Below are 22456 nucleotides of genomic sequence, written 5' to 3' on the forward strand. Positions count from 1 at the left end.
GTATTGCTAGGCCCGGACGGGATAGGTCTTTCCCCTCAACGAGACCTGACTTGCAAGCTAAATAGCTGAAAATACTAAAACATGAAAGAACAGGACAGGATAGGATAAGACAGAACAAGTCACAAGAAGCCAGAAGTCTGCTTCACTAATAACAAAAAAGATGAGACAATCAACACCAACAACCCGAAGATAACCAAGATGAAGATAAAGAAACGAGCAAATCTCAAGGGTATATCAACCTCTCAGGTCAAGCAACGCTATTATAACATGAAATCATCTAGGCGCTGCTCCGGGGCGATTACACAGACTCCCCTTACGGGAGATAGGCACGGAGCTGAGCGGGTGCCGCTGGCATGTGCGTTATAGAACCTCTCATTTGATTCATCAGCTGGCTCGTTGCTTTCGGGGATCGCTTCGGTATTGTCTTGCGGGAGCTCAACTGTACTCTCGCCGTTCATATTATTTGCGTGCTCGATGCTGCGCTCGCCATTCATTGCGGGGTCACCGCTGGCATCGCCGTTCATTATAAGTGCGGGCTCGCCGCTGGTCGCACCGTTCATCATATGGGTGAGATCAACGCTACCCTGGCCGTTCATCTCATGTACGGGCTCGTCGTGACCGCCGTTCATTTCATGGGTCGGCTCTACTATGCCCTCAATGGCTTCTTGTGTGGGCCTTTGGACTGGTTGAGGGGCTTCGGAGGAATATATGCCAATGGGTGCACTCCTTCTTCCTTTCGCCATCTCGAACCGGAGAGTGCGTTGCTGCAGGTTGAATACCGATTCTTGACCATTTTTCATTTGAAAGACTTGATTCGCAACCTCCGGTGTCTACGCTTCATTAGCTATTGCTATTGAGGTATGAAGCATGGCGCGTTACCTCGAATTGCACAAAGGCGGTTCTCAAACCAGAATTAGGGTTCGTCTTCACTTTGACATAACAACGTCCGTATTCACCAAGCATACTCTTGAGCTCGAACTCCATCTGAGGTGGATCAAGAGCACTTGGTAGACTGCAGGGTGTTAGTTCTTGTCCAATCCACTATTGAGTTTGGAAGGGGGTATAGCTCTTACTTTCCAACAAAAAGGCGAGCTTCAAGAGGAAGGAGATCTTGAGCGTTGTCGTCTGTGACTTTTATTCCTCCGACGATAAGAATATCATTTTCGATGTCAGAACCACTTGATCCCGCCTGGGCTTGAACTGAACCATCTGGGAACGGCTGCGGAGGGCTATTGGTCACGGTGGGAACCAACTGCCGGAGCATCTGGTACAAGGGGGTGTCTCGACGTACTGGGAATCCTGGATGGGTCATACGTGAAAATCGGCGGTTAGGAGGAATAGACGGGTGGTTATCGGCAGGCATAATATACTGTTGTTCCTGGACGCCATCAGACATCTCCGAGATGAAAGGATCCCCATCAGGTATGTCGTTTTCCGTAATGATCACGTTCCATTGAGGTTCCTTTGGGAACTCAGGCAAATGCCTGCTCATCTCAGGGTCACACCAAGGAGGCATATCCATAAACAGCCAAAGAGGCGTTTGCCATCCTTTAAGTTGCATACGAGCCCCGGTAAAGAAAACCCATTTCATGGTACTATGAAGGAAAGAAGGACCAAAAGGTTTCTTTTCAGGATATGGAATAACATTGGGGTACTGTTGGCAGAAATCCATGTTGACTGCTGGAGGGGAAGGATGCATTTCTCAAATCAAAAGCCGTGAGTAACTTATCTCCGTAGCGATCAAGCAAAGCCAAGCTAAGCAACAGACGCTAACAAGCACGAATCAGATATTATCCTCCTAAAGGAGAACTTTATCAAAAGCGTACTACAACGACGAGCAGTGTGAAAAGATGAGATTGATAAGAGAAGCTGTGGATACTCTGTGAAACGATAGCGAGTAGCCAAAGCGTGACTGTTGTGAGGATGGGAGAAGTATGAGAGGCAAAGAACAAGCGAGCCGGCAAGGCTCACATACTAACCGTCGAACTCTATGCCTTCACGATGAGGTATGAGAACCGAGCGCCGCAGCAATGACTACAACTATGACCACGACAAGGCTTCAACTACGGTCCGGACTCTGTTCCTCTTATTCCTCGAGGGATCTAGTTACTCCTCGCCGCTTTCTGGCCTGAAATGACATCTAAGGGATGAAGGGCATGGGATGTCAGAACAGGGCTGTGCATTCGCTCCAGAGCCATCTGCGGTCATCCGAAGACGCCGATATTTGTCAGGAGAACTACAAGTATAGGTGCGAATAGTTGGGTCCGTCCTTTTGTCCGGGGAAAATCGGGGGTTTGTTGGGGAAAGTCGGGCGTGGTTCCTTGGGTGCGAGGACGAACTATACAACTATACGGCTCTAGGTTTGGTATCCTGTCCGATACAATACATTCGGTGCGGAAACTTCAGCCTGTAGGTATCGAGTGAGCGTCATGACATGGTTTGTGGAGCTCTGACCTTGATATGGAGGTCTGTTGTTGAGCTTGGGCCTGAGGGAGGTCGAGATGGCCGAAAGTAGAAATTTCGACATATGAACTAAGGGGGCTGTGTGGGATAAGTATAGAATGGCTGCTTCGAGAAATTACTTATGGTATTGTAGTTATACCGGGTTGTATTAACTATACAAAACGAGGAAAGAAGCAGGTCATGATTATGTCGTCACCAAGGCAGGAAGTATGCAAACAGGCAAGGTATATACTCAGACAGTGAACGAGGGGGTATCGAATAAGCTTATCTCCCAGGAACATCATCATGAAACAAATCGTCACTTCACTTTGCAGGCATCCCCATCAGCTCTCCCAGCTCGTCGCTGGTGAGTGTACTCCGGCGTCGATCCCGGTGTCCTTTGCTGGATCCCTTGAGAGCACGCCCACGCTTACGACTCTCGCTCTCTTTGCGAGCCTGTTCTGCCTCCCGGGCCTCGCTTTCGGCAGCAGCTAGCTTCTGGGGCACGCTCAGGCGAGCTTGGTGGTTTGATGCTTGAATAGCAGCTGCCCGGCGAGACTCTTTGGGCTGGGGACTTTGAGCGCTGCTTCCCTGGCGGGAGAGCCCCTTCGATTCAGCCTTCCTTCTTGATGGTCTACGTGTTACCGCTTCCGAACGGTGTGCTTTTACTTGTAGCGTCTCGTCGTCCGCGCTCGGTTCGCAAGGTGAGTCTTGTAGACCCGCAGTAAATGAGACCTTCCGTGGCGAGCGTCCAGTCATGATGTTGTCACTCTTTTCTTTCAAGGCTTTACTGGCTCTCCTGGATCTCGTTTCTCGCGTCGACTGGCGAGTTCTCCTGGGGGACTCTGCAGGCCGACTAGGCTCGGTGGTAACCTTCGCAGCGGTTTGTTTCTCTCCCTCCTCTTCTGCCTCTTGGTCTTCGAAGATGGGTGACTGGATGGTCGTGTCTCGCCCCACGTCTTGAGATAGTGCTTGCGTAATGTCTAGGCGTAGGTCTAAGCCTTGTCGGAGCTCTTCCGCTTGAATCGAATGGCCTCCATCCGCGATCCGTTTATGCCAGCCATCCATCATTGTAACGGCCTGGCTCCACCGACTTTCCATTTTCTCCCAGCCATCGCGAAGTCGTTTAATTTCTTCGTCCCGCATTTCTACTTCCTCGAGAGGTACGAACGATGGGTTCGTGAGCAGTGTTCGTAGATGCTCGAGGACATGGTCCATTTGTGCTGATAGCTCGTCACAAGAGGTAGGTAGCGCCGTTACCGAGCCTTGCAGGGACCGTCCACCCCCGACGCTTGCCATCCCGGTCGCGGACTTATCTTCATCTTCGGCTTGTGATAGACCCTGGAGATCCTTCAGAGTTTCGACTGTGTTCCGTGCCAATGATATTAGCGTATCATTTTCGTCGCTGAGGTTTTGACATAGTTCAGTGAGGAAGTCGTTCGTTTCCTGCTTGAGGCTGTATCCAGGATCGTTGATGCCCTCACCACCGGCCGCCAGTCTAGATCGGGACGATTGACTGGCTGCTGGGTTGATATTGATAGTGGTCATCGACAACCCTTCCCGCTTTCCGCGCTGGCGTTCAGCCAAGTGCGATTTCAGTTTTTGCATTTCCAGGTCGCGTTTGCGGATGTCGTTGGCGCATTGAGCTCGAACTTGCTGAATGGTCGTCTTCATGCGCTGCACTTGCTCTTTCAGTCCTCGGATTGTCGAATCGGCACTAGAAGCGTTCGCCTTCAATGCTCGTTCCTGCGCTTCTGCGAGAGCCAGGGAACGGGTTAGCTCGGAGGCCTTCGTTTTGACTTTCTCCTACAGCCAAGTCGTTAGCCTTCTCTGCGGTCGCAAAGTATACATTTGATGCCTATCGTACCAACTCTGCTGTTTTTTGCGATTCCTCCGCGCGTAGGGTGCGGATTGTGGTCGCTAGATTCTCTCGGTGTTCGGCTTCACGCTGTTGTGGCTGTTAGCCAGTGCAACAATTTCCCTGGACATTGCGACTCCGTACATCTCTGCGCAGAACCAAATCGTTGACCAAATTTATGATCCTCCCCATTGTGGCCGCCGTGCCTCCCTCCTCATCTTCAGGGTTGGCGAAATCAATGGGTTGGCCGCTCTTCAGCAGCCCCCTGGCCAGCAAGACATTATTGATGTAAGTAGATGCTGCCTGCAGATTCTGTGGCTCCATGGCTTGCCTGCAAGCTCTGGTGGCAGCGACCTCTCTGAAGGGAGAGGAGTTGCCGATTGATGTCGAGGGGTGTTGGTTGCGATAATGCGTCGGGGACCGCCAGACTGTTATTATTATTTTTCGACAGCCGCGGGATTCCTAAACGGGAAGAACATAAACAGCAGGCGCACTCCGGTGACCGCCACGCCCCACTTCCGCTGTATGCTTATGTCATGCACCTGCCCACATCTGATCTGTAAAGGGAAGTAAATCACTTTTCTTATCGCACGCGTCGCTCGCGCGTCCTCTTGCCTCTTCTCAACTTCATCCTCCCAATTGGCATCATGGCGCGCGTAGTCCGTGGCGAGGGAGACTCTCTGCAACGGAGAGGACAGCTGCTCTTCAGGCAGGGCAACTATTCAGACGCTCTGGCCGCCTTTACAGAGGTGCGTTCGCGCGGTCCACCGCGTCCGATAAGGAAAAGGCTACTAAGGCAATTGGCCCACAGGCTCTCTCTTGTAAAGGCGCCGATGTGATGAGCATCCTGGACAACCGGGCCGCAACGTACATCAAGCTCACTCAGTATGATCGCGCTCTCAATGATTCGCGACAGATGATCCGCAGAGATACCAAAGATGGACGGGTAGCTTGCAGCCTGTGCGATGGTCGATTCTGTTCACTGTAGGCTAATTGAGCGTTAGGGCGTTTTGCGATATGGTCAGACCTTGCTTCTGACTGGGGATCGTGCAAAGGCCCTCAAAGCTTATGGCTATGGCTTGAAGACTCTGTCTGAAGATCATCCCCGTCGTAAGGTAAGCTGGTTTCAGCTGAATTTGCAGCAAGATGCGCTTTTGGACGCTGACCGGCTCAGATGATACTTCAAATGTATTGCAAGGTGAAAGAGAAGGCATCAGTGAAACGACTAGATCCCTTTGATACTCTACCTCTCGAGTTGGCCATGATGGTGCTGCAGTATTTCAATTTTAGGGAGCTGGCGTAAGTGAGCCTGTACAAAGAGGTCATATAAACAAGCTGACGAATATGCTCCTAGGGTTCTCCTGCGAGTTTCGAAGGGATGGCAGCGAGTGCTCTCACAACCAGATCTTTGGATGCAATTGGATTTCACCGAGGCCCGACGCAAGGTCCATTGGCGCTCCTTTCGGGCATTTGTCCAACGATCGCGTGCCTTGCTAACTCATGCTGTCATGATCAACATATCCACCCCTTTTCAAGAAAGAGTGCTAGAAGCCTTAAGTAGATGTCCAAAATTGGAACACTTGGAGATCAGGGACCCTATCACACAACCTAATGGGCTTTGCGACGTGTTCAGGAGCTCAACACAGTTGAAATCTCTGGTTATCGCGAAACAGACACCGGTGGCTCAAGAAAACATCGCGAAGTTTCTATCAAGCTTACCCCAACTCGAACGGTTAGAGATACATAACGCCCAGCCGTCGCCACAATCCAAAGTACATTGGCCTTCACATCTGCCGAATATGAAGAGTATCACCTTGCTCACGGAAGCGTCAATTCCGCCACCAGGTCGTGTTCCTGCTCTATACATTCCTCCTTCTACTGTAAGTTGGCTGGTCTTATGAGCTTTAGCTGGGTGCGTGCTGATTCTGGTGCTGACAGCTATTTCAGGAGTCAATGTCTTGCTCAATGCCCAACCTTGAAGAACTACGGCTTGACTCGTATCCCAAAGTCTGGGCGCCATACTATCTTTCATTTGACCCTGTTCAATACCCCAGGCTACGTAAACTAGATCTGAAAGGTGTATTCATAGGCACTTTCAGCTTACCACCGAGTCTCGAATACCTTTCCATTCATGCAGGTGCCGCTCCACCTGGGGAGGAATTCCCCTTTCCTCCCGAGCAACCCTTACACCTTCCAAATCTCCACACTCTTATGCTTCGCGACCTAATTTGGGTCACCTACCGCACGCTCCATCAGTTCATATTTGATTCCAAGGCTGTATTACGGAACCTTGTGGTTGACCGCTGTCCACAACTCGACTCTGAGAAGCTCAGTCTTGTTCTGGCGAAGAATTCGGTCAACTTGACTGAGCTCGGAGTTCCTCAGCTTCCAGGCATCAATGACTCTACCGTGAAGGCCTTGGTGGAAGGTTTGTCAAACCTCACTGCTCTAGATGTCTCCAACACCGATGTCACAGGCCGTCTGCTCAAAATGCTTGCTGACGCACATTCCTCGGATGTCGACTTTCCACGTGTTGAGTATGTATACATCAAAAATTGTGACAATGTCCCATACGAGGCAATAACCTACGCTCAGTCACATGGTGTCAGTGTCATTCGGTGATTAGAAGCATCAGTACAAACGCCCCTGAAGCATGCTGGCATGCATAGGTATGCGTTTTTTATTTGCATTCGGCGCCATATCGCATGTTGGGCTATAGTTCTACCATGTTTGCATACGTGGTATGGCTGTTCTGCCCCCCCCCCCCCCCCCCCCCCCCGCGAAGTCCATTCTGGTCTAGAATACCCGCCAATATTTCACAAACGATAAGTCTTGCTGCATAATTTATGCGACAGTGCTCTTCATCAAAATACGTTTTGCTGGGGCGTTCCTGATAACGCGGGTCGATTCACAACATGACCAGGTCATGATACACGAGGGACATTTTAACAAACCTCCGTTGCTCCCCATTATTCAGCACACTGCTGTGAGGGAGATGGCTGCAGGCACGCCACAGGTCTGCAAGGGAAACAGACAGTTCAATCTAAATATTACGTCTTTCCAGGGCTCTAATCAGTCCTGTCAGGTCTACATTTCGGGCAATATCATCAATTTCCCACTTAGGACTATTAGCGCCCAGAACTGAAAGAGTTCCAGATAATGTACACTGTATCCTTGGATATTTATTTCCGATCTACTTTAGTAATAACATTATGAATCCCCTCGCCTCGGGTAGGCGATTAATACGGTCTTTGGATAGCGATCGCCGTTGGAGACGGACTTCAAGTCCGCTCCTCTTAGCCTCGACAACATCATATATAACGTCTGCCACCTCCACAATTAGCGGGCGACATTGTTTCAAATATTCTTCCATCTATTACTCATCTATACTACCTATATTGTCACAAGAATCATCTTCGAGTCGTGCAATGGCCACCATCTCCGCAATCCGGGCCTCCAACTCCCGAATCACATCAGAGACTGTACCTCGCACGGCAGTCTTCACCGGAGCTACAGATGGCATTGGAAAGGCGACACTTACTCGCCTAATTTCTACGAATCTGCCAGTCCGGGTGTATGTCATTGGCAGGAACGGCAAAAAGCATCAATCGTTTCTTGATGAGCTTCGACAATCCAACAGACAGGCACAGATCACCTGGTTGGAAGGTCAATTGTCTCTTCTAGCAGATACCAAAAAGCTGTGCGATGAGATTAGGAGACGCGAGACGAGTCTTGACTGCTTGTACCTGAGCGCTGGCTTTATCTCCTCGGGAGAGCGCATTGGTACGCCTCTTCTGATCACCATTGACCATGGTTATCAGCTCACAAAACATGATTATCAGAAACATCCGAAGGGAAAAGCCTCTCACTAGCACTCACCTACTACAGCCGAATATTGCTGATGACTGAACTTCTCCCCTTACTCAATTCATCGCCCAATAGCCCACGCATCGTGAGTATCCTCAATGCTGGTTATGAATCATCTTCCATCTACCTCGACGACATCGATCTCGAGAAACCAGGTCACTTCGGTCTGGGCCCTCTCACAAAATCGATGTCCACCTACACTACATTGTCCATGTCAAGATTGGCTCAGGAAAACCCTCATGTGGTATTCATCCATCATTATCCTGGTGGAGTCAGTACAGATGCCTTTAAGAAGGCCTGGGGTGGAAAGTGGTATTGGCCACTGTTTAAAGCTGCGTTGTCTGCGTTCGGAACGTCTCCTGAAGATGCTGCGGAGAAGGTGTTGTATTTGATCACTAGTGCTAAATATGGTGGCAGAGGGGTTCCGCTTGGTGAGGGACAGAAGGCCGGTATGACTTTGACAAAGTCTGTTCAGGGTGGTGATCTGTTCGCTATTGACGATAAGATGAAGGAGCTGTTCCAGGGGAAGGTGATGTTGGAATTGCAGGCCATGAATGCAGGTGATATTGTTTGGCGCAGGACGGAGGAGACACTTGCGCCGTATTCTTCGTGATGGTGAGATGTCGGCTTATTGCAAATTAGTTGTATGAAATAACTAGTACTACATGGATCAAACGTTAAAGATTAGCAAGTCATCTGGATGAAGTATGGCACTCAATGTAAGCCGAACGGACTTCGGCCAGTCAAAGTCCGGCTTACCAGGACGAAGTCCGGTTCAGCCGACGGCCAAAGACCGTTTCCGTCTCAACCACTGCACACCTACACACATGATTTTAAATTCAATTAGTTCACTGCTATTATGGAGAGAAGAGGCCCAACTCCAGGCTCTGGCTCATATGGCAAGGCTTGCAGACAATGTTCCAAAGCCAAGTGTCGGTGCGTAGCTCGACCCGACGGTGCCGGCTGCGAAAGGTAAGCGTCCAAGTATGAGCATTGACTTGATTGATCTGATCGCCACTCAGATGCCTGCGTCTCAAGAAACAATGTCAGCCATCAGAATCAACTCGTAGGAAACCTCATCGGAATCCCGAGTCTGGCACACAGATAGCGAAGCTTGAGGGGAGGATTGATAGTCTCACGGCAATGCTTCAGTCTGTGGCGCATGCCACTGGAGTGTCCAGCAACCTGCAGACTAGTTCAAATTCTAGTACAAGCGAAGATATCAGCAACTTAGCTCTTTCTGGCAGTATTGCTGGCAGCGTATTTGTGCCACCACCATCGACCACCGCGCCATCACAGTCAACTACGACTCCGTCTCCTAGCAATGGCTCGAGCCAGCCATCTGTACCTCTGCCTCCTCTATATGAGTTGAACCTAGACCAGGCAGCCTGGTATCTCAATCGCTTTACGACGAACATGCTCCCAAGCTTTCCTTTTATCTGTCTGCCACCCAACATCACTACGCACCAGTTGCATCAAGATAGGCCATTTCTCCTCGAGGCCATCATTGCGGTAGCTACGCCCACAACCCAAGAGAAGCTGGCTCGCGCAGATAGATTGAAGTCTGGCTTAACCAAGTCAGCTATGCTAGAGAACCAGTCTAGCATTGACATGTTGCTAAGCATCCTGACTTACATTGCCTGGAGTACGGATCCGTTTGTTAAACGCGCGAGTAACCTGTCTCGCATGATCATGCTGGCTATGTCTATGATCTATGATCTCCAACTGGACAAGAAATCACTGCCGCCGCCAGAGGTGCCCATAATAGCGAAGATGGCACCCGGGCTGGGTAATCCGGAGCAAAGTGCGACTGACAATTCTCTACAACAGATCCTAGAGCAGCATCGAGCGGTCCTAGCTTGCTTTGTTCTAAGCTCGATGTACATTAATCCTCAACCTCTGTTTGAACTCAAGAGTGCCTATCCTGACATGACTTTTCCAGCATTTCATCCACCTTCAGACGCACAGTCCCCCTACCCTGGACCCCCCAGATGGAACAAGCCCTAAATCTAATCGACACAAACAAAGAACACCCATCCGACGAGTACTTCACGATCCAAATCCGCCTACAAATACTCGCCCAAAAAGCCCTATGCCTGCGTGATCCAGACGAGACAAGTCACTCTACCACCTCCACCACAACACCCCCAGCAATAACCATGTACCTCAAAATACTACACAACCAACTAACCGACCTCCAATCCTCAATCCGACCACATCTCCCCCACCGCGGTAAGCCACCAACCCAACCCATCCCTCCCTCCCTCCCAAATCCCTACTAACCACCAATCTTCTCCCATTACAGAGCTCCTCCACCTCCAAACACACTATACCTCCCTCCTCCTACACGAAACCCCCCGCCTCACTAGCTCCAGCACCCCTCTCCTTTCCTCCACCACAACCACAACAATACCCCCCTCCCCAATAACCACCCTCATCCACTCCCTCCAAGCAATCAAAGCCTGGCTCTCAACCTTCCAAGCCCTCCCCGCACCAATCATCACCGGGTTCCCCTTCTTCCTGTGGTTCCAGCTCGTCCGATGCATCGTGCTCCTGAAACATCTCTCCACGTTCGACGATCCGGCATGGGACCGCGACGCCGTGCGACAGGAGGTGGATATGCTGGAGTTGCTGGAGTGGATGGGGGAGAAGGCGGAGATGGCTAGTATTGAGGCTGGGGAGACGTCAGATGATGATTTGTTTCGAAGGGTGGGGAGGATGTTGAGATTGGCGAGGGAGTGGGTGGTTAGGAAGGTGAGGGGGGAGGCAGATGTGGGGATTTCTGGGGATGGGAGTACTGATGGGAATCGGGTGATGTCTGGAGATGAAGATGGGTCTGGGGGAAGTGGTGAAGGTAGTAGTAGTGGTGGTGGTGATGGTAGTGGTATGACGGGTATGGATCTGGATATGACGGATATGGCGTGGATGCATGCTCTGGAATCGGGGGATGGAGGTTGGCTTGAGGAGGTGCTGGGATGGTCGCCTTTGAATTTCTAGGTGCGGGTCTACTTTAGATTTTGACAGATACCGTGTGGTAGTCCCTGCATTTATCTTGACACGAAGACGACCTGTTGATTGCTCAACATCTACACTGACTCTATCATCTATAATTGACTATACATCCCACCACCCCTCCAAGTAAGTCTTCAGATCAATAGTATCATGGCGTTTCAGATGCGGCGTAAGATCTGCATCCGGCAGCGTCTCTCTCGTCGTCCATCCATTCCCCAGAAAAGCGAATCTATTCCCACTCGGATTGGTATACGAATAGTCCCAATCTTCCCATCTAGGATCTCGTCTCAAGTAATTCAACGCTGCCGCACTACCAGGGAACTGACCATGGACTTTGCCACCAGGCCGACCACCATTATACCATGAGCTACAGTTCTTCTGACCCGGGGTAGAGTCGTCATTAGCTGTCCAGACCGTGCGTGGGTAAAATTTGTCGCAATATTCGACAAAGTCATCGGTTGCTTGCTTGGATGGCTCCATGGCTTTGATACCTTGGCTGCGGATCTTTCGCAGGAGCTTGGCTATGTAGGTGACTTGATTCTCCAGAGCATTGGGCACGCTGCCTGAGGGGCCGGTGGAGTGGGGACCGCCAAGCCAAAGTAGATTGGGGAAGCCTGGGGTAGCTACTCCAAGGTAGTTGTAGGGGAAGCCGTAGAGACCGTCGTGTTTCCAGGCCTTTTTGAGATCGATCCCGTTGGAGACGATGGAGAAGGGTGGGGCGTGGTCGACGTTGGCCCCAGTGGAGCAGATAACGATGTCGACGGGCCTTTCGATGCCATCTGTGGTGACGATACCTGTTGAGGTGAATCGCTGAATTGGCGTTTGAATGTAGCTGACGTTGTCTTTGGTCAAGGCTTCGAGGTAGCCTGGGCCGGGAGTGGGACGGCGACAGTTGGGTGGAAAGTCTGGGATAAGCTTGTCAATGAGTTCGGGCTGGTCGCCGACTCTTGACTTCATCAGCTCGGTCCATTTCTCGCGCAGACCGCGGTTCTCCGGGGAGTCCTTAAAGATGGCGCCGAAACGAGAGAAATATCCTGCTTCGACACTCTTGCGGTATGCTAGATAAGTATCGGGGTCGCGAAAGGACTCAAGTTGCTCGGGAGAGAATAAGTTTGCTTCGAGTCGACGCACACCAGATGTGCCGAAGGAGTCAGCTATCCAGGTCCTGTTGCGAGCATAATGGTCCACGTGTTGAGCAATTGGCTGGATCGAGGGCAGGACCTGCAATCCAGACGCCCCATTGCCGATCAACGCGATGCGCTTGCCGTTCAGGTCGACATTGTGATTCCAGTGCGACGAATGGAAAAGCACACCTGTGTACTCATCCCTGCCTGGGTATTCGGGCAGCTTCCACTCATTGAAGTGGCCAATAGCGTTGATCAGCACGTCGAGGTCTTCGTCATATATCTTTTATTAGTTAGCCACTGCGCATAAGTCGCTGAGTAGGAGCAGTGTCATACTCGATTGGAATCCCCCAAGTCTTGCAAGGTCACCCGCCATTTACCCAGTTCAGGAAGCCACACAGCCTTGTCGACTTTCTGTTGAAGTCGGAGGTATTTGTGCACATCATATTTGCGCGCTATAGATTCCCAATACTCGCGAATTTCGGCGCCTTGTGCGAACTCCTCGGACCATTGTGTGTTCGGTTCGAATCCGGACTGATAGACATGCGCGGGAATATCGCATCGTACTCCAGGATAAGTATTTTCGAACCTGTTCATCAGCACCAGCCGCGGCACGCAATAAGTAAGCTCCCTTACCAAGTACCTCCCTGTGTTCAATGTTAGAAATGCATGGTATATGACTCGAATTCGTTACTTACCACACCGGAGTTCTTCTCATAGATCCGTAGGTCCAGACCAGGCAGTTTTGCTGGGAGCAACGCTCCAGCTGTAATTCCTGCCAGACCAGCCCCAATCACACCGACTTTGATCGGACGAAGCTCATCAATTGGATGTTCCTCGATTTCAAAAGCTGGACGAGCTTGGCTACCTGCCTTCTCAGACAAGGCTAACTCATTGATGAGCGACCCAAGAGACACAGTGGGGAGGTGCTTGGGATCTGTCTCAGTGACAGATTCGTGACGTATGATCTCGGGTCCTTCGACTGATGCCATGGCGAAGAAAACTTGTCTGTTCTATGGGCACATATGAGGGTAGCAAATTGGCGAGGTGCAAGGATGTCTTTTATCTTAAGATGGCTGCCGATAGGGAGGGGTTGCGAGATCGGCAAAGCACATCACGCCTGATAAAGTGTGACCCCTCTTCGGAACAGCTGCACGCCATCTGCACCTCCTTTGACCTCACAAAGTAGCCCGGATAAGCCAGTAGCAAGAGTTGAAAAGGTACCGGGATCACACCATTGCGGACTGCAATGATGCGACAAGAGGGGGCTTATCTCTGGTTTAGCAGCACCATTAACTTGGCAAAAATATACCATACCCCAAGATTGCTTCACTGGCAGAAGAAGTAGTGATACATTGAGTATGTATCGAAGCTGCAGGCGGTTCGGTAGTTGCATTGGGCAGATGCAGTTGAATTGCAGGATATTACCGAAAAAGGGAAAGATGGACAGGGATCTTAGGCCTCAGGCAGGACCGCGTGTAGCCGCGGATTGGGACTCATCCTACTCTAGCCGATTCCCAGAATATCATAGCAGTCAATCCATGTCATTGGCAATTGTACTAGCAATAGCACTATACCAGGTCATAGCGACGCGATGCGAGGCTTTCATTAGGCATAGTATCACGTGAACGAGCAGTCACCACTTTTACCACTTCGGGCCGTCATGTGACACAACCCCAATGGACTGGTGGTTGACATCACGTGGGACCATGATACAGCTCAATACAATCCAGCAAATAGGTGCAAATTAGGTTTCTTAGGTTTATTCTTGTTAAATGTTATTATCCGACTGGTAAACTATTTTCTCACAGCCAGCGCACACTAGAATGCTGTGAGTGGTTGATTTGGCAGGCAAGCGGGCCTTGATTGACAGACATCCCCAGCCTTGCCTGGATGCCTCGATGCCTGTAAAACTCGGCATTCACAGCCGACCTCGTGTTCTCCTCGCTTCTCTTTGTCCAACTTCGCCTTGACAACGCCGGACGCTCTTCAGCTATTGTTCTTCGGGATAATCTTACCCCAATCATTCCGTTGCTTTTGCTGTTATGATTCTCTTTTCGTGTGGTTGAACACATTCTCCCTGACAACCAACTCTCTCATTCCGGACTGCTGCGCGCCCGGCATCTTAAGGCTATCACTCTTTAAGCAGATATGGCTCCCGTTGGTCTCCTGACTAAACTCAGGACTCTGATCGCAAAGGACTATGGTAAATTCATAAACTATAAGGTTTTTATATCATTGTCTGACTTATCCCGCAGATGCGCCTGCCATTTCAACACAGACCGCGGCCTTTCTCTCGGTATGCACTCCTGATCATTGGCTCCTACCAACTATTCCCTGCGCTTTGGGTCTTTTTATTGCTCTTTTGGCCAGTATCTGATTGACGTCCTAGGTTTGCCTTACCCTGGTCTATGTGGTTCCTTTCTATGTGAATCCCACGACCCGGCCATCGCCCACCCTGAGTAGAGATGCGCCGTCGGTAATCCGGGCCCGAATTAGAGCAGTGACATTCTCATGCACTATCAGTAGCCTGGTCGTCTTATGGCTACTCGCTGCCAAAGAGAACGCCTCTTTCTCCCGAGCTCTCCACTTCTTGGGATGGTGGCCTGTTGGTCTCGTGGACATTTTCCGCAGCTTGCTCCTCACAGCCATCCTATTCGCCGGTCCACTGTTTGAGCGTGGTATTGCTGAAGGCGAATGGAGAGAGTGGGTTCAGGGAGGCAGAGTTACTGCATCGCTTCGCAGCTGGATTGGATGGAGAAACTATGTAGCAGTAAGTTCATTCTATCACGGCAATGCCTGGTTTTTTGACTAATTGAACGATGCAGGGTCCCATCACCGAGGAGGTCATGTTCCGCTCGGCCATCGTTCCCCTTCATCTCCTTGCCAAAGTTGATCCTGGCCGCATCGTATTTGTGGCTCCTCTCTATTTCGGCATTGCTCACGTACACCATTTCTATGAATTTCGCCTCACCCATCCTGATACATCGGTCGTCGCAGCGTTATTGAGATCAGTCTTTCAGTTCGGCTACACGACGATTTTCGGCTGGTATGCCACCTTTGTCTACCTTCGTACTGGCTCTCTTCTGGCAGTTATCCTCGCCCATACTTTCTGCAACTGGTGCGGATTGCCTCGATTGTGGGGAAGAGTAGAGGCGGGCGTACCAATTGGACCTCCCATGGTTAAAGGAAAAGGATCATCAGACATGGCATACGGTCAACTCAGTCTTGGCTGGACCGTCGCATACTATGTGATCTTGGTCGCGGGAGCTATTGGCTTCTTCCAGGCGCTATGGCCTTTGACAGATTCGCTGAACGCATTAGCCAGCTTTTCTGTTACGGCCAAATGATTACAATGAAGAGAAACAGCATATAGCGGACGGATGATCTGAAGGGTCGCAGCATCGACGTCTTGTCTGTCTTGGGCCAAATGGTTAGCTTTTCGGTTCATGGATTTGTCTGCCATCATAGCGACAAGCATTGTTGCGAGTAGCTTGACCGCATGCAGCATTGTTATGACCATAGTATTCTTAATGTCCAACATCTCAATTTGATCGAAAAGACTTATTATATATGCATCAAAGCAATTTGAACAATTGTTGATCAAGAAACATAATACATGAAAGGATGTGTACTGCTGTGATTCATAAGCGAAACTGAATTCAATGCATACAGTGCTAGGTAGTCCTAGTACTTCATACTACTAGCTGCTGATTAGATGTGGAGAGTGCGATATGGATTACAAACGGTGTTGATTGCAATCATGATGTCCTAGTCCGGTCATGCTCATTATCCATATATATTTTGGCCGGCAGATGAGTACCATCACTAGTTCTAGTATCATCCACAGCGCACCATCGATACTAAATCTTTAGTAACTGATTTCATGATCTGCACACTTGCAACACGCAGGCAGTTTAATTAAATCTGAGCAAGATTAAGAGACTATGTAATGAAGCAATATATTCCCCAACCAGTCACCATTCTCGGATTATGAAGGCGGGACTCGGAAATCTCCGCTATCTCCGACCGCGCCGAATCCTCCGCAGCCTCGGGGTTGCTCTTTTCAGTTTCCACCATCCACTCTAACTGCCATTCCTAACCAAACATCCTTCTCTCTTTTCCTTGTTATATACCTCTCCAAAACCTTCATTTTATCGGTACATAGAATATGGCCGGACGACAAAGAATCATACGGGCAGCATCGCTGCAAAGCCTGGCGCTAATTTCCAGACCCAACCGCTCCGCCGCAACATCAGCTCGCCTCTTCTCATCCACAAGCCTCAGCTCAAACCCTGCGCGCATACCCCTGGATATCCCTCCCCCGTTTCCCGTTACCAAAACATGTCCCGAACCGAGCTGCTCGTGTCCCTCAACCCCGTCCATGCCCGCCCCCATCGACTATGACCAGCCGCTGAACGGAACGATGGCGGCCTACGCACAGCAGCTTCTCATTTGCACCGGACAACGAGACTGGACGAGCCGCATAGAAGAGGATGGTCAGGGCCAGAGCTGGGGTGAGATGATCCGAGGATTGAAGCGCCTGCTGGGGCGCGGGGGAAAATATGCCGACGTAAGCCATACTTCATCATCATGTGGTCGCAACATCTCACTGACAATTGCTACGATAGCCCTTCAACAATATCCTAGTCACCAGCTCCTCCTTCCTCCCCTCATCACAATCATCATCGTCAACCAGCGCAGAAACCTCCCAGACCGCATCCGCCTTCCTCTTCCCCAGCTTTAAATACTTCCCCTCCGTCCCTGTCAATGTCCCCGAATCGGCATCCGCCTCCGCAACAACAGACCTCTCGACCTTCGTCCGCGCGTTCCTCCTCCCCAGCGAGTCGAGACATGGCGGACAGATACGCGAGCAATCCCTGGCAGCTGAGTTCCCAGATGCCGTGGATCTGCAACATTCCCCCGTTGTGCTGATCTGCGGGCACGGTGGTCGCGACATGCGATGTGGTGTCATGGCGCCGGTTCTGGAGACCGAGTTTCAAAGGGTATTGCAGTCTAAGGGGTACACGTCTGCGGGGAGTGATAACAATGTCGTTGACAGCCCCGAGCATGCGCATATCGGGTTGATCAGCCATGTTGGAGGACATAAGTATGCTGGAAACGTAATCGTCTATATCCCCCCCGGAATGAAGGAAGCTGGCTCTTCCTCGCCGCATCCGTTGGCGGGTAAGGGTATTTGGTATGGGCGTATTGAGCCCAAGCATGTGCAGGGAGTGGTGGAGGAGACGATCCTGGGTGGGAAGGTCATTACGGATCACTTCCGGGGGGCCGTTGACCGGGAGAGTGGGGTGTTGAGGTTGTAGACTTGGAGATTTGTTTTGGAGTGGTAGAATGTATTGTATATTAGAAAATAGATCTTTTGTCTATGATAATGCTGAATTAGAAGTGAAGTGTATGAAAGAGCTGAATACTAGAGTCAGAATAATGGAGCGCATGGCGAATTTTACCGATCGAGTGAGGTCTGCAGTATAATTCCATAGGACAACACATCAGCTAAATATTAACATAGTAAGTTAGAGTCGGTCAGACTGATGGGTATATGTCCATTCATAGTATCTCTGATATTGCTTACGTACCAGAAACCCCAACCCCAGGATCATCTCCGCATCGGCTTCCCGGCTGCGGGGAAAGCAAACATCGGGATGCCGTTCTGAAACAGGATAACACACCTATATAGAACAACAACAGCCAGCTAAAGCCATCAACACAGCTGAATAGCGAACAAAACACAAGCTATACATACATATAGAACCAAAATTCTTTTAATTTTTCCCAACCTAACTCCCTACTCAACTCGACACAAATCACTCAATCTTCCCCTTATTTACCACAAATCCCTCCAACGCCGAAATAGCAGCCCACAACCTATTCTCGGCCTCAGGGAAAACCAACGACCGATTCCCATAGAACACCTCATCAGCAACCTCCTCAGGATGCCTAGGAAGACAATGCATGAACCTCCAACCCTCATTGGCCCCACCCCTCTTCGCCAACTCACTCGTAATCTGAAATCCAGCGAAATCCCTCAACCTCTTAGCAGCCTCCTCCTCCTGTCCCATCGACACCCAAGTATCAGTAACCAACACATCAGCCCCCTTAACCGCCTCCTCGGGAACATTCGTCTGCACCAACTTGCCGGGGGACTTAACACCCTCGCCCGCCTTCTCAATAATCTCCAACATCTCCGTAGGGATCTCATAACCCCTGGGTGTAGCAACATTAACATCGACGCCCATTTTCCTGGCACTAATAGCCATATCAAACAGCACGTTATTGGCATCGCCCACCCAAGCAATCTTCAACCCATCCAATCCCAACCCTTCCAACTTCCCACCCTTGTTCTTCCCAGAACCACCGAAATGCTCACTGATCGTCTGGAAATCTGCAATGGCCTGCAACGGATGATACGAATCACAGAGGGCATTGATGACGGGCTTGGTGGAGTGCTTAGCGAGGTCCGCGACGTCAGCGTGCTTGCCCACGCGGGCAACGATACATTCCACCATGGAGGAGACGACCACGGCAGTGTCGTAGAGCGATTCGTTGACTCCGAGCTGGATGTCGTCCTTGCCGAGGAACATGGGGTGGCCGCCCATTTGGACGACGGCGCCTTCGGTGGAAATGCGCGTGCGGGTGCTGCGCTTGCTGAACATCATGGCCACGGTCTTGCCAGAGAGGGCGCCGTGGAGGGATTGAGGGATGGAGCCGGATTTGATGGCCCGCTTGTGGGAGGAGGCATTGCGGACGAGGGTTGCGAATTCGGTCGGGGTTAGGTCGGCTGTTGAGAGCAGGTGGCGCGGTGCGAAGGGCGAGGTTGCCGGCGTTGCGGCGGAGTGGCTGCTCGAGGAGTAGAGCCGGCGCAGGGCATGGCGGGTTGTGGAGGGCCCGTAGCGGGCGGCTGCTGCCGCTGTGCGGAAGGGGGAGGGCATTGTGGGTTTGGTAGGAGGAATTGGGAGGGGATTGGGAGGTGATGGAAGAAAAGAGAGATGGGAATTGGAGGTGAGTCAATATAGGTAGGACAGGACTGGGGATGCTGTCACGTGAGAGGTGTTGAGGGAGTGGGCCGATTACGGAGGACTATGACTCAATAGTTTGATTTGGTTGGCGGATTGGGAAAAATAAGTACTCGACTAGTACATCATTCTGTGCTCCGTACGGATTTCTCTAGGAAGCTGTAGAGGATGTAATGATGGTATTGGCTAACTACGATTATGCGCTATGTATGTATGCACAGGGTATTTGATTAGTATCTCTCCACCAGCCACTTCCGTCGCACTTCTGCCTCCATTGCATTCAGCTTCTTGCTCTCGGCTCGTTTGACGGTGATATAATTCTCAACCAGAGTGTTGCCAAGCTCATCCCGGAGAGCCTTGTCTGATGCCATATTGTCCAGACTCTGTGTCAGGGTCGTGGGAATTTGGGTGGTGATTCCAAGGGCACTGCGGTCCGCCTCGCTGAGTGTTGCTGCGTCATCTACACCAATCTGTTAGCATGTGTGCACGCTAGAGAACAGTCTCACTGGCAGGAATACTTACATAAACAGTCCTGCAGGGTCAGGGGCAGCTTCTCCTGCACACCCAGAGATCCTGCAGCCAGAATTGCAGCCATCGCCAGATACATATTGGACAGACCATCAAGCGCCTTGATCTCCCAGTGACCCGCAGAGATCTTCCGAATGGGAGTCTCGCGGTTCTGAGTGCCCCAGGCGACCCACTCGCTTCCAGCCCAGAGGCCGGAGTGCATCCGGTCGTAGCTGACATCATTAGACAGGGTGAAAGCCGTCAAAGAGGTGAAATGCTTGAGCACGCCAGCCAAGAAGCTCTCCTCCTGAGTCGCTGGAGTCACGGAGACATGCGCATGTGCAGCTGAGCCAGCAGCGTGCGAGTAGGGTCGAGGGTGAAGGGTTGCGCGGTAACCGTGTTGTTCAGCGACATAAGTCACGACCTGTCGTGCCTTGAGCAGGGTATCGACAGCAGCGACGGGTGATCCAGGAGGTAGAATGAATTCAAACTGGCCCGGGGCCGACTCGGCGTGGAATTGTTCGAGGTCAATGCCGATGGATGCAAGGGTATCGACAATCTCCTCGAGCAGCGGCACCATACGTCGGGTGTCTCGGGTCATCTGAGACCAGGAGTGGTTGCGCACGCACGGAACAAACTCTTCCTCATCGGTATCCGGTTTAGTGACGCACTTCAGCAGTATGACCTCAATCTCGAACCCGCAGAGAACGTCGATTCCATGCTTGGCACGCAAATCAGTTGTCACGCGGCGCAAAAGGGTCCGCGGGCATCCTTCCACCTCCAAACCTTCCTCAGATCGCCCCCAAGTCATTACAGTGGCGCTCTTCGAGTCGATCCCCACATTTCGAGAAAGTGTTGAAAGATCTGGTTCGAGATAGAACTGGCCGGTTGTGGAACCTTCCGGACAGACTGTGTCAGTCTGAAGCATCAAGAAAGTCGCTGTACAGATACCGATCCGACGTTGCTTGCGAACGATCTTAGCAAATTCCCGAATAGGGAACATCCGCACCCGAACTGTGGAAGTGTAGTCAAAGAACTGCATCCAGATATACTTAACATCTGGATTGCTATGCATGAAGCTTTCCAAGGCGTCAGTCGAAGAAAGTCCTGATAGAGTGTTGACGGCAGGGACCAGCTTGTCGTCGTAGGTAACCGTCTCATTCAGGCTATACAGGCGGTTGGAGTTATGGAACAATATATCGGCAGCAGCAAGCTTGGCCTGGTCGATGCTATGGTCGCCTTGATTAATGTAATCCACGAGAACCTAGAAAAGAGTTAATTCCTGACAGAATATTTGAGATTGCTTGAATAGTACGGACCTTTTCCAGTGCGTCGCGGAACTGCTTGTTCGCCAGCCAATATGTCTCCGGGAAGAAATGGCCATCAGTACTCCACAGAAGGCGGGTTGTGGGTACGATTTCCAGGCTCTCGCGGATGATAGATTCCTGAGCGTCTCGACTGACCATGGGAAACACCTCTCCAAGATCCAAATACACGTTTGGGTAGACACAGGCGAGATAGCCGGCCTCACGGGTATAGGGATAAGCGGAATGCAAAAGCACAAAGTCCACCTTGGGATAACGGGCAACCAAATCCTGTAAATATGCGGGATTCGAGAGTATTAGGTTGATATCATTATCTCCGAGTCCTGTGTGCAGTTGCAAGGGTTTGTTGGGTCCCGACGCATCACTCTCCTTGGCAGATTGAAGCTGGTTCAGGGCCTGCCTGACCAGCCAATCGTTCAAGGGTTTGTCCTCCACGCGGTATGTAGATCCAGATCCTTGCGACAAAGTCCGAGAGAAGGACTCGAGGAGGGTCCCGTCGTCTTCATCGTCGGTCACTTGGACGTTCAGTCCAGTACGGTAGCAGATGACCGATTTGAAACCTACCACCACGGGATCTGCGATAGCCTCTGAGATCTTCTGGTTGAAACCCTGGCGGAACTGGTCCAAATACTGCCGAAGAACGGTGATGTCGCTCGAGGTCTTATCAAAACCATTGGGAAGGATGGAGGCAAGGACTTGGGCGGCCACAACTTCGATCCGTACGATCCGCTTGGTCGGAGCTGTGGTAAACCGATCATGCCAAGCAAAGGGCTCGATATCTTGATCTGTAAGCAAATCATCAAGGAGAAGGCTATGAGTGCCTTCCAGACACCGACGGATTAAGCCATCATAGTCACGCTCGACGTATTGATCGCGAGCCGCTTTTACACGGTCCCAGTCGGAAGTCGGGCAATCGTAGAGGGTTGCTAGCTGGGCGGCGGCACGCTGGAGGGGTAAGGTAGACGGAGCATTGTGTAGGGCGGGGCCTTGGGCCTCAGAAGTGATCTGTTCAAAAGGATATTTTGCGTAATTGCTGGCTGCGGCCTGCGCGAGGAGATTATGGGCGTGGTTGTCGATAAGAGGATGGGTTTGGATGAGGCGACGAAGAGAGGTGAGCGGATCCATGGTGCGCTGATTGGTTGGCCGGTTCGATCGATCGATCGTTTGCGGATCACGGTTAGTCGGCCAGGATTGACCGTGCGCCTTGGAACCAGGAAGGAAGAGGGGGAGGAGGAGGGGAAGGATCAAGGCGACTGAGGCAGTTGATAGAAGAAAAAAAGAGGGAAG

The 22456-nt window shown here is 51.1% G+C and overlaps 10 protein-coding genes across 10 annotated transcripts; 5 read left to right on the forward strand and 5 right to left on the reverse strand.

Annotated features, from left to right (window-relative positions):
• Positions 1-260: 260 nt before the first annotated feature.
• Positions 261-1672, reverse strand: BO83DRAFT_386897 (RNA recognition motif domain-containing protein; the record flags this gene model as incomplete). Its single annotated transcript, XM_025532691.1, has 3 exons — positions 261-830; positions 880-1012; positions 1074-1672. 3 exons carry the CDS (start codon positions 1670-1672, stop codon positions 261-263), a joined length of 1302 nt encoding a protein of 433 aa, XP_025390065.1.
• Positions 1673-2600: 928 nt separating this feature from the next.
• On the reverse strand, positions 2601-4716 carry BO83DRAFT_356986 (uncharacterized protein). Its single transcript, XM_025529227.1, has 3 exons — positions 4445-4716; positions 4310-4390; positions 2601-4248 (listed from the first exon to the last, which is right to left on the reverse strand). The coding sequence occupies exons 1-3, from the start codon at positions 4622-4624 to the stop codon at positions 2767-2769; spliced, it is 1743 nt and encodes a 580-aa protein (XP_025390066.1). The 5' UTR covers positions 4625-4716; the 3' UTR covers positions 2601-2766.
• A 199-nt stretch (positions 4717-4915) lies between these two features.
• Positions 4916-7026, forward strand: BO83DRAFT_415616 (Leucine Rich Repeat domain protein). The gene is made up of 6 exons (XM_025534650.1): positions 4916-5049; positions 5112-5246; positions 5305-5415; positions 5475-5599; positions 5655-6180; positions 6239-7026. Exons 1-6 carry the CDS (start codon positions 4948-4950, stop codon positions 6920-6922), a joined length of 1683 nt encoding a protein of 560 aa, XP_025390067.1. The 5' UTR covers positions 4916-4947; the 3' UTR covers positions 6923-7026.
• Positions 7027-7728: 702 nt separating this feature from the next.
• BO83DRAFT_425152 (NAD(P)-binding protein) lies at positions 7729-8780 on the forward strand (the record flags this gene model as incomplete). Its single annotated transcript, XM_025535191.1, has 2 exons — positions 7729-8083; positions 8143-8780. The coding sequence occupies 2 exons, from the start codon at positions 7729-7731 to the stop codon at positions 8778-8780; spliced, it is 993 nt and encodes a 330-aa protein (XP_025390068.1).
• Positions 8781-9026: 246 nt separating this feature from the next.
• Positions 9027-11164, forward strand: BO83DRAFT_435782 (fungal specific transcription factor domain-containing protein; the record flags this gene model as incomplete). Its single annotated transcript, XM_025535911.1, has 4 exons — positions 9027-9139; positions 9190-10047; positions 10110-10399; positions 10473-11164. 4 exons carry the CDS (start codon positions 9027-9029, stop codon positions 11162-11164), a joined length of 1953 nt encoding a protein of 650 aa, XP_025390069.1.
• A 58-nt stretch (positions 11165-11222) lies between these two features.
• On the reverse strand, positions 11223-13479 carry BO83DRAFT_222982 (flavin-containing monooxygenase). Its single transcript, XM_025526838.1, has 4 exons — positions 13002-13479; positions 12940-12950; positions 12640-12892; positions 11223-12586 (listed from the first exon to the last, which is right to left on the reverse strand). The coding sequence occupies exons 1-4, from the start codon at positions 13293-13295 to the stop codon at positions 11282-11284; spliced, it is 1863 nt and encodes a 620-aa protein (XP_025390070.1). The 5' UTR covers positions 13296-13479; the 3' UTR covers positions 11223-11281.
• Positions 13480-14097: 618 nt separating this feature from the next.
• BO83DRAFT_376705 (CAAX prenyl protease RCE1) lies at positions 14098-16149 on the forward strand. The gene is made up of 4 exons (XM_025530793.1): positions 14098-14509; positions 14562-14602; positions 14696-15076; positions 15132-16149. Exons 1-4 carry the CDS (start codon positions 14455-14457, stop codon positions 15651-15653), a joined length of 999 nt encoding a protein of 332 aa, XP_025390071.1. The 5' UTR covers positions 14098-14454; the 3' UTR covers positions 15654-16149.
• A 257-nt stretch (positions 16150-16406) lies between these two features.
• Positions 16407-17698, forward strand: BO83DRAFT_376706 (sucrase/ferredoxin-like domain-containing protein). Its single transcript, XM_025530794.1, has 2 exons — positions 16407-16876; positions 16935-17698. The coding sequence occupies exons 1-2, from the start codon at positions 16688-16690 to the stop codon at positions 17625-17627; spliced, it is 882 nt and encodes a 293-aa protein (XP_025390072.1). The 5' UTR covers positions 16407-16687; the 3' UTR covers positions 17628-17698.
• Positions 17662-19306, reverse strand: argB (ornithine carbamoyltransferase). Its single transcript, XM_025526839.1, has 3 exons — positions 18068-19306; positions 17901-18016; positions 17662-17817 (listed from the first exon to the last, which is right to left on the reverse strand). Exon 1 carries the CDS (start codon positions 19251-19253, stop codon positions 18129-18131), a length of 1125 nt encoding a protein of 374 aa, XP_025390073.1. The 5' UTR covers positions 19254-19306; the 3' UTR covers positions 17662-17817; positions 17901-18016; positions 18068-18128.
• A 261-nt stretch (positions 19307-19567) lies between these two features.
• Positions 19568-22294, reverse strand: fluG (extracellular developmental signal biosynthesis protein FluG; the record flags this gene model as incomplete). Its single annotated transcript, XM_025527378.1, has 3 exons — positions 19568-19797; positions 19860-21108; positions 21164-22294. The coding sequence occupies 3 exons, from the start codon at positions 22292-22294 to the stop codon at positions 19568-19570; spliced, it is 2610 nt and encodes an 869-aa protein (XP_025390074.1).
• Between the last annotated feature and the right edge of the window lie 162 nt (positions 22295-22456).

Source organism: Aspergillus eucalypticola (assembly GCF_003184535.1).
Source record: "Aspergillus eucalypticola CBS 122712 chromosome Unknown BO83scaffold_7, whole genome shotgun sequence".
Classification (NCBI taxonomy): Eukaryota; Fungi; Ascomycota; class Eurotiomycetes; order Eurotiales; family Aspergillaceae; genus Aspergillus; species Aspergillus eucalypticola.

What these genes read in the sequence shown, in the direction of transcription:
- BO83DRAFT_356986 (XM_025529227.1), bottom strand. Translation starts at nt 4,624, where the DNA reads ATGGAGCCACAGAATCTGCAGGCAGCATCTACTTACATCAATAATGTC. An exon ending in ATTTGGTTCTGCGCAGAGAT is followed by an intron (nt 4,391 to 4,444) that starts GTACGGAGTCGC and finishes CAGCCACAACAG; the next exon opens with CGTGAAGCCGAACACCGAGA. An exon ending in CGCAAAAAACAGCAGAGTTG is followed by an intron (nt 4,249 to 4,309) that starts GTACGATAGGCA and finishes ACTTGGCTGTAG; the next exon opens with GAGAAAGTCAAAACGAAGGC.
- BO83DRAFT_415616 (XM_025534650.1), top strand. Translation starts at nt 4,948, where the DNA reads ATGGCGCGCGTAGTCCGTGGCGAGGGAGACTCTCTGCAACGGAGAGGA. An exon ending in GAGATACCAAAGATGGACGG is followed by an intron (nt 5,247 to 5,304) that starts GTAGCTTGCAGC and finishes ATTGAGCGTTAG; the next exon opens with GGCGTTTTGCGATATGGTCA. An exon ending in TTCAATTTTAGGGAGCTGGC is followed by an intron (nt 5,600 to 5,654) that starts GTAAGTGAGCCT and finishes ATATGCTCCTAG; the next exon opens with GGTTCTCCTGCGAGTTTCGA.
- BO83DRAFT_376705 (XM_025530793.1), top strand. Translation starts at nt 14,455, where the DNA reads ATGGCTCCCGTTGGTCTCCTGACTAAACTCAGGACTCTGATCGCAAAG. An exon ending in TCTGATCGCAAAGGACTATG is followed by an intron (nt 14,510 to 14,561) that starts GTAAATTCATAA and finishes CTTATCCCGCAG; the next exon opens with ATGCGCCTGCCATTTCAACA. An exon ending in GATGGAGAAACTATGTAGCA is followed by an intron (nt 15,077 to 15,131) that starts GTAAGTTCATTC and finishes TGAACGATGCAG; the next exon opens with GGTCCCATCACCGAGGAGGT.
- BO83DRAFT_376706 (XM_025530794.1), top strand. Translation starts at nt 16,688, where the DNA reads ATGCCCGCCCCCATCGACTATGACCAGCCGCTGAACGGAACGATGGCG. An exon ending in GCGGGGGAAAATATGCCGAC is followed by an intron (nt 16,877 to 16,934) that starts GTAAGCCATACT and finishes TTGCTACGATAG; the next exon opens with CCCTTCAACAATATCCTAGT.
- BO83DRAFT_222982 (XM_025526838.1), bottom strand. Translation starts at nt 13,295, where the DNA reads ATGGCATCAGTCGAAGGACCCGAGATCATACGTCACGAATCTGTCACT. An exon ending in ACTTGGGGGATTCCAATCGA is followed by an intron (nt 12,587 to 12,639) that starts GTATGACACTGC and finishes AACTAATAAAAG; the next exon opens with ATATATGACGAAGACCTCGA.
- argB (XM_025526839.1), bottom strand. Translation starts at nt 19,253, where the DNA reads ATGCCCTCCCCCTTCCGCACAGCGGCAGCAGCCGCCCGCTACGGGCCC.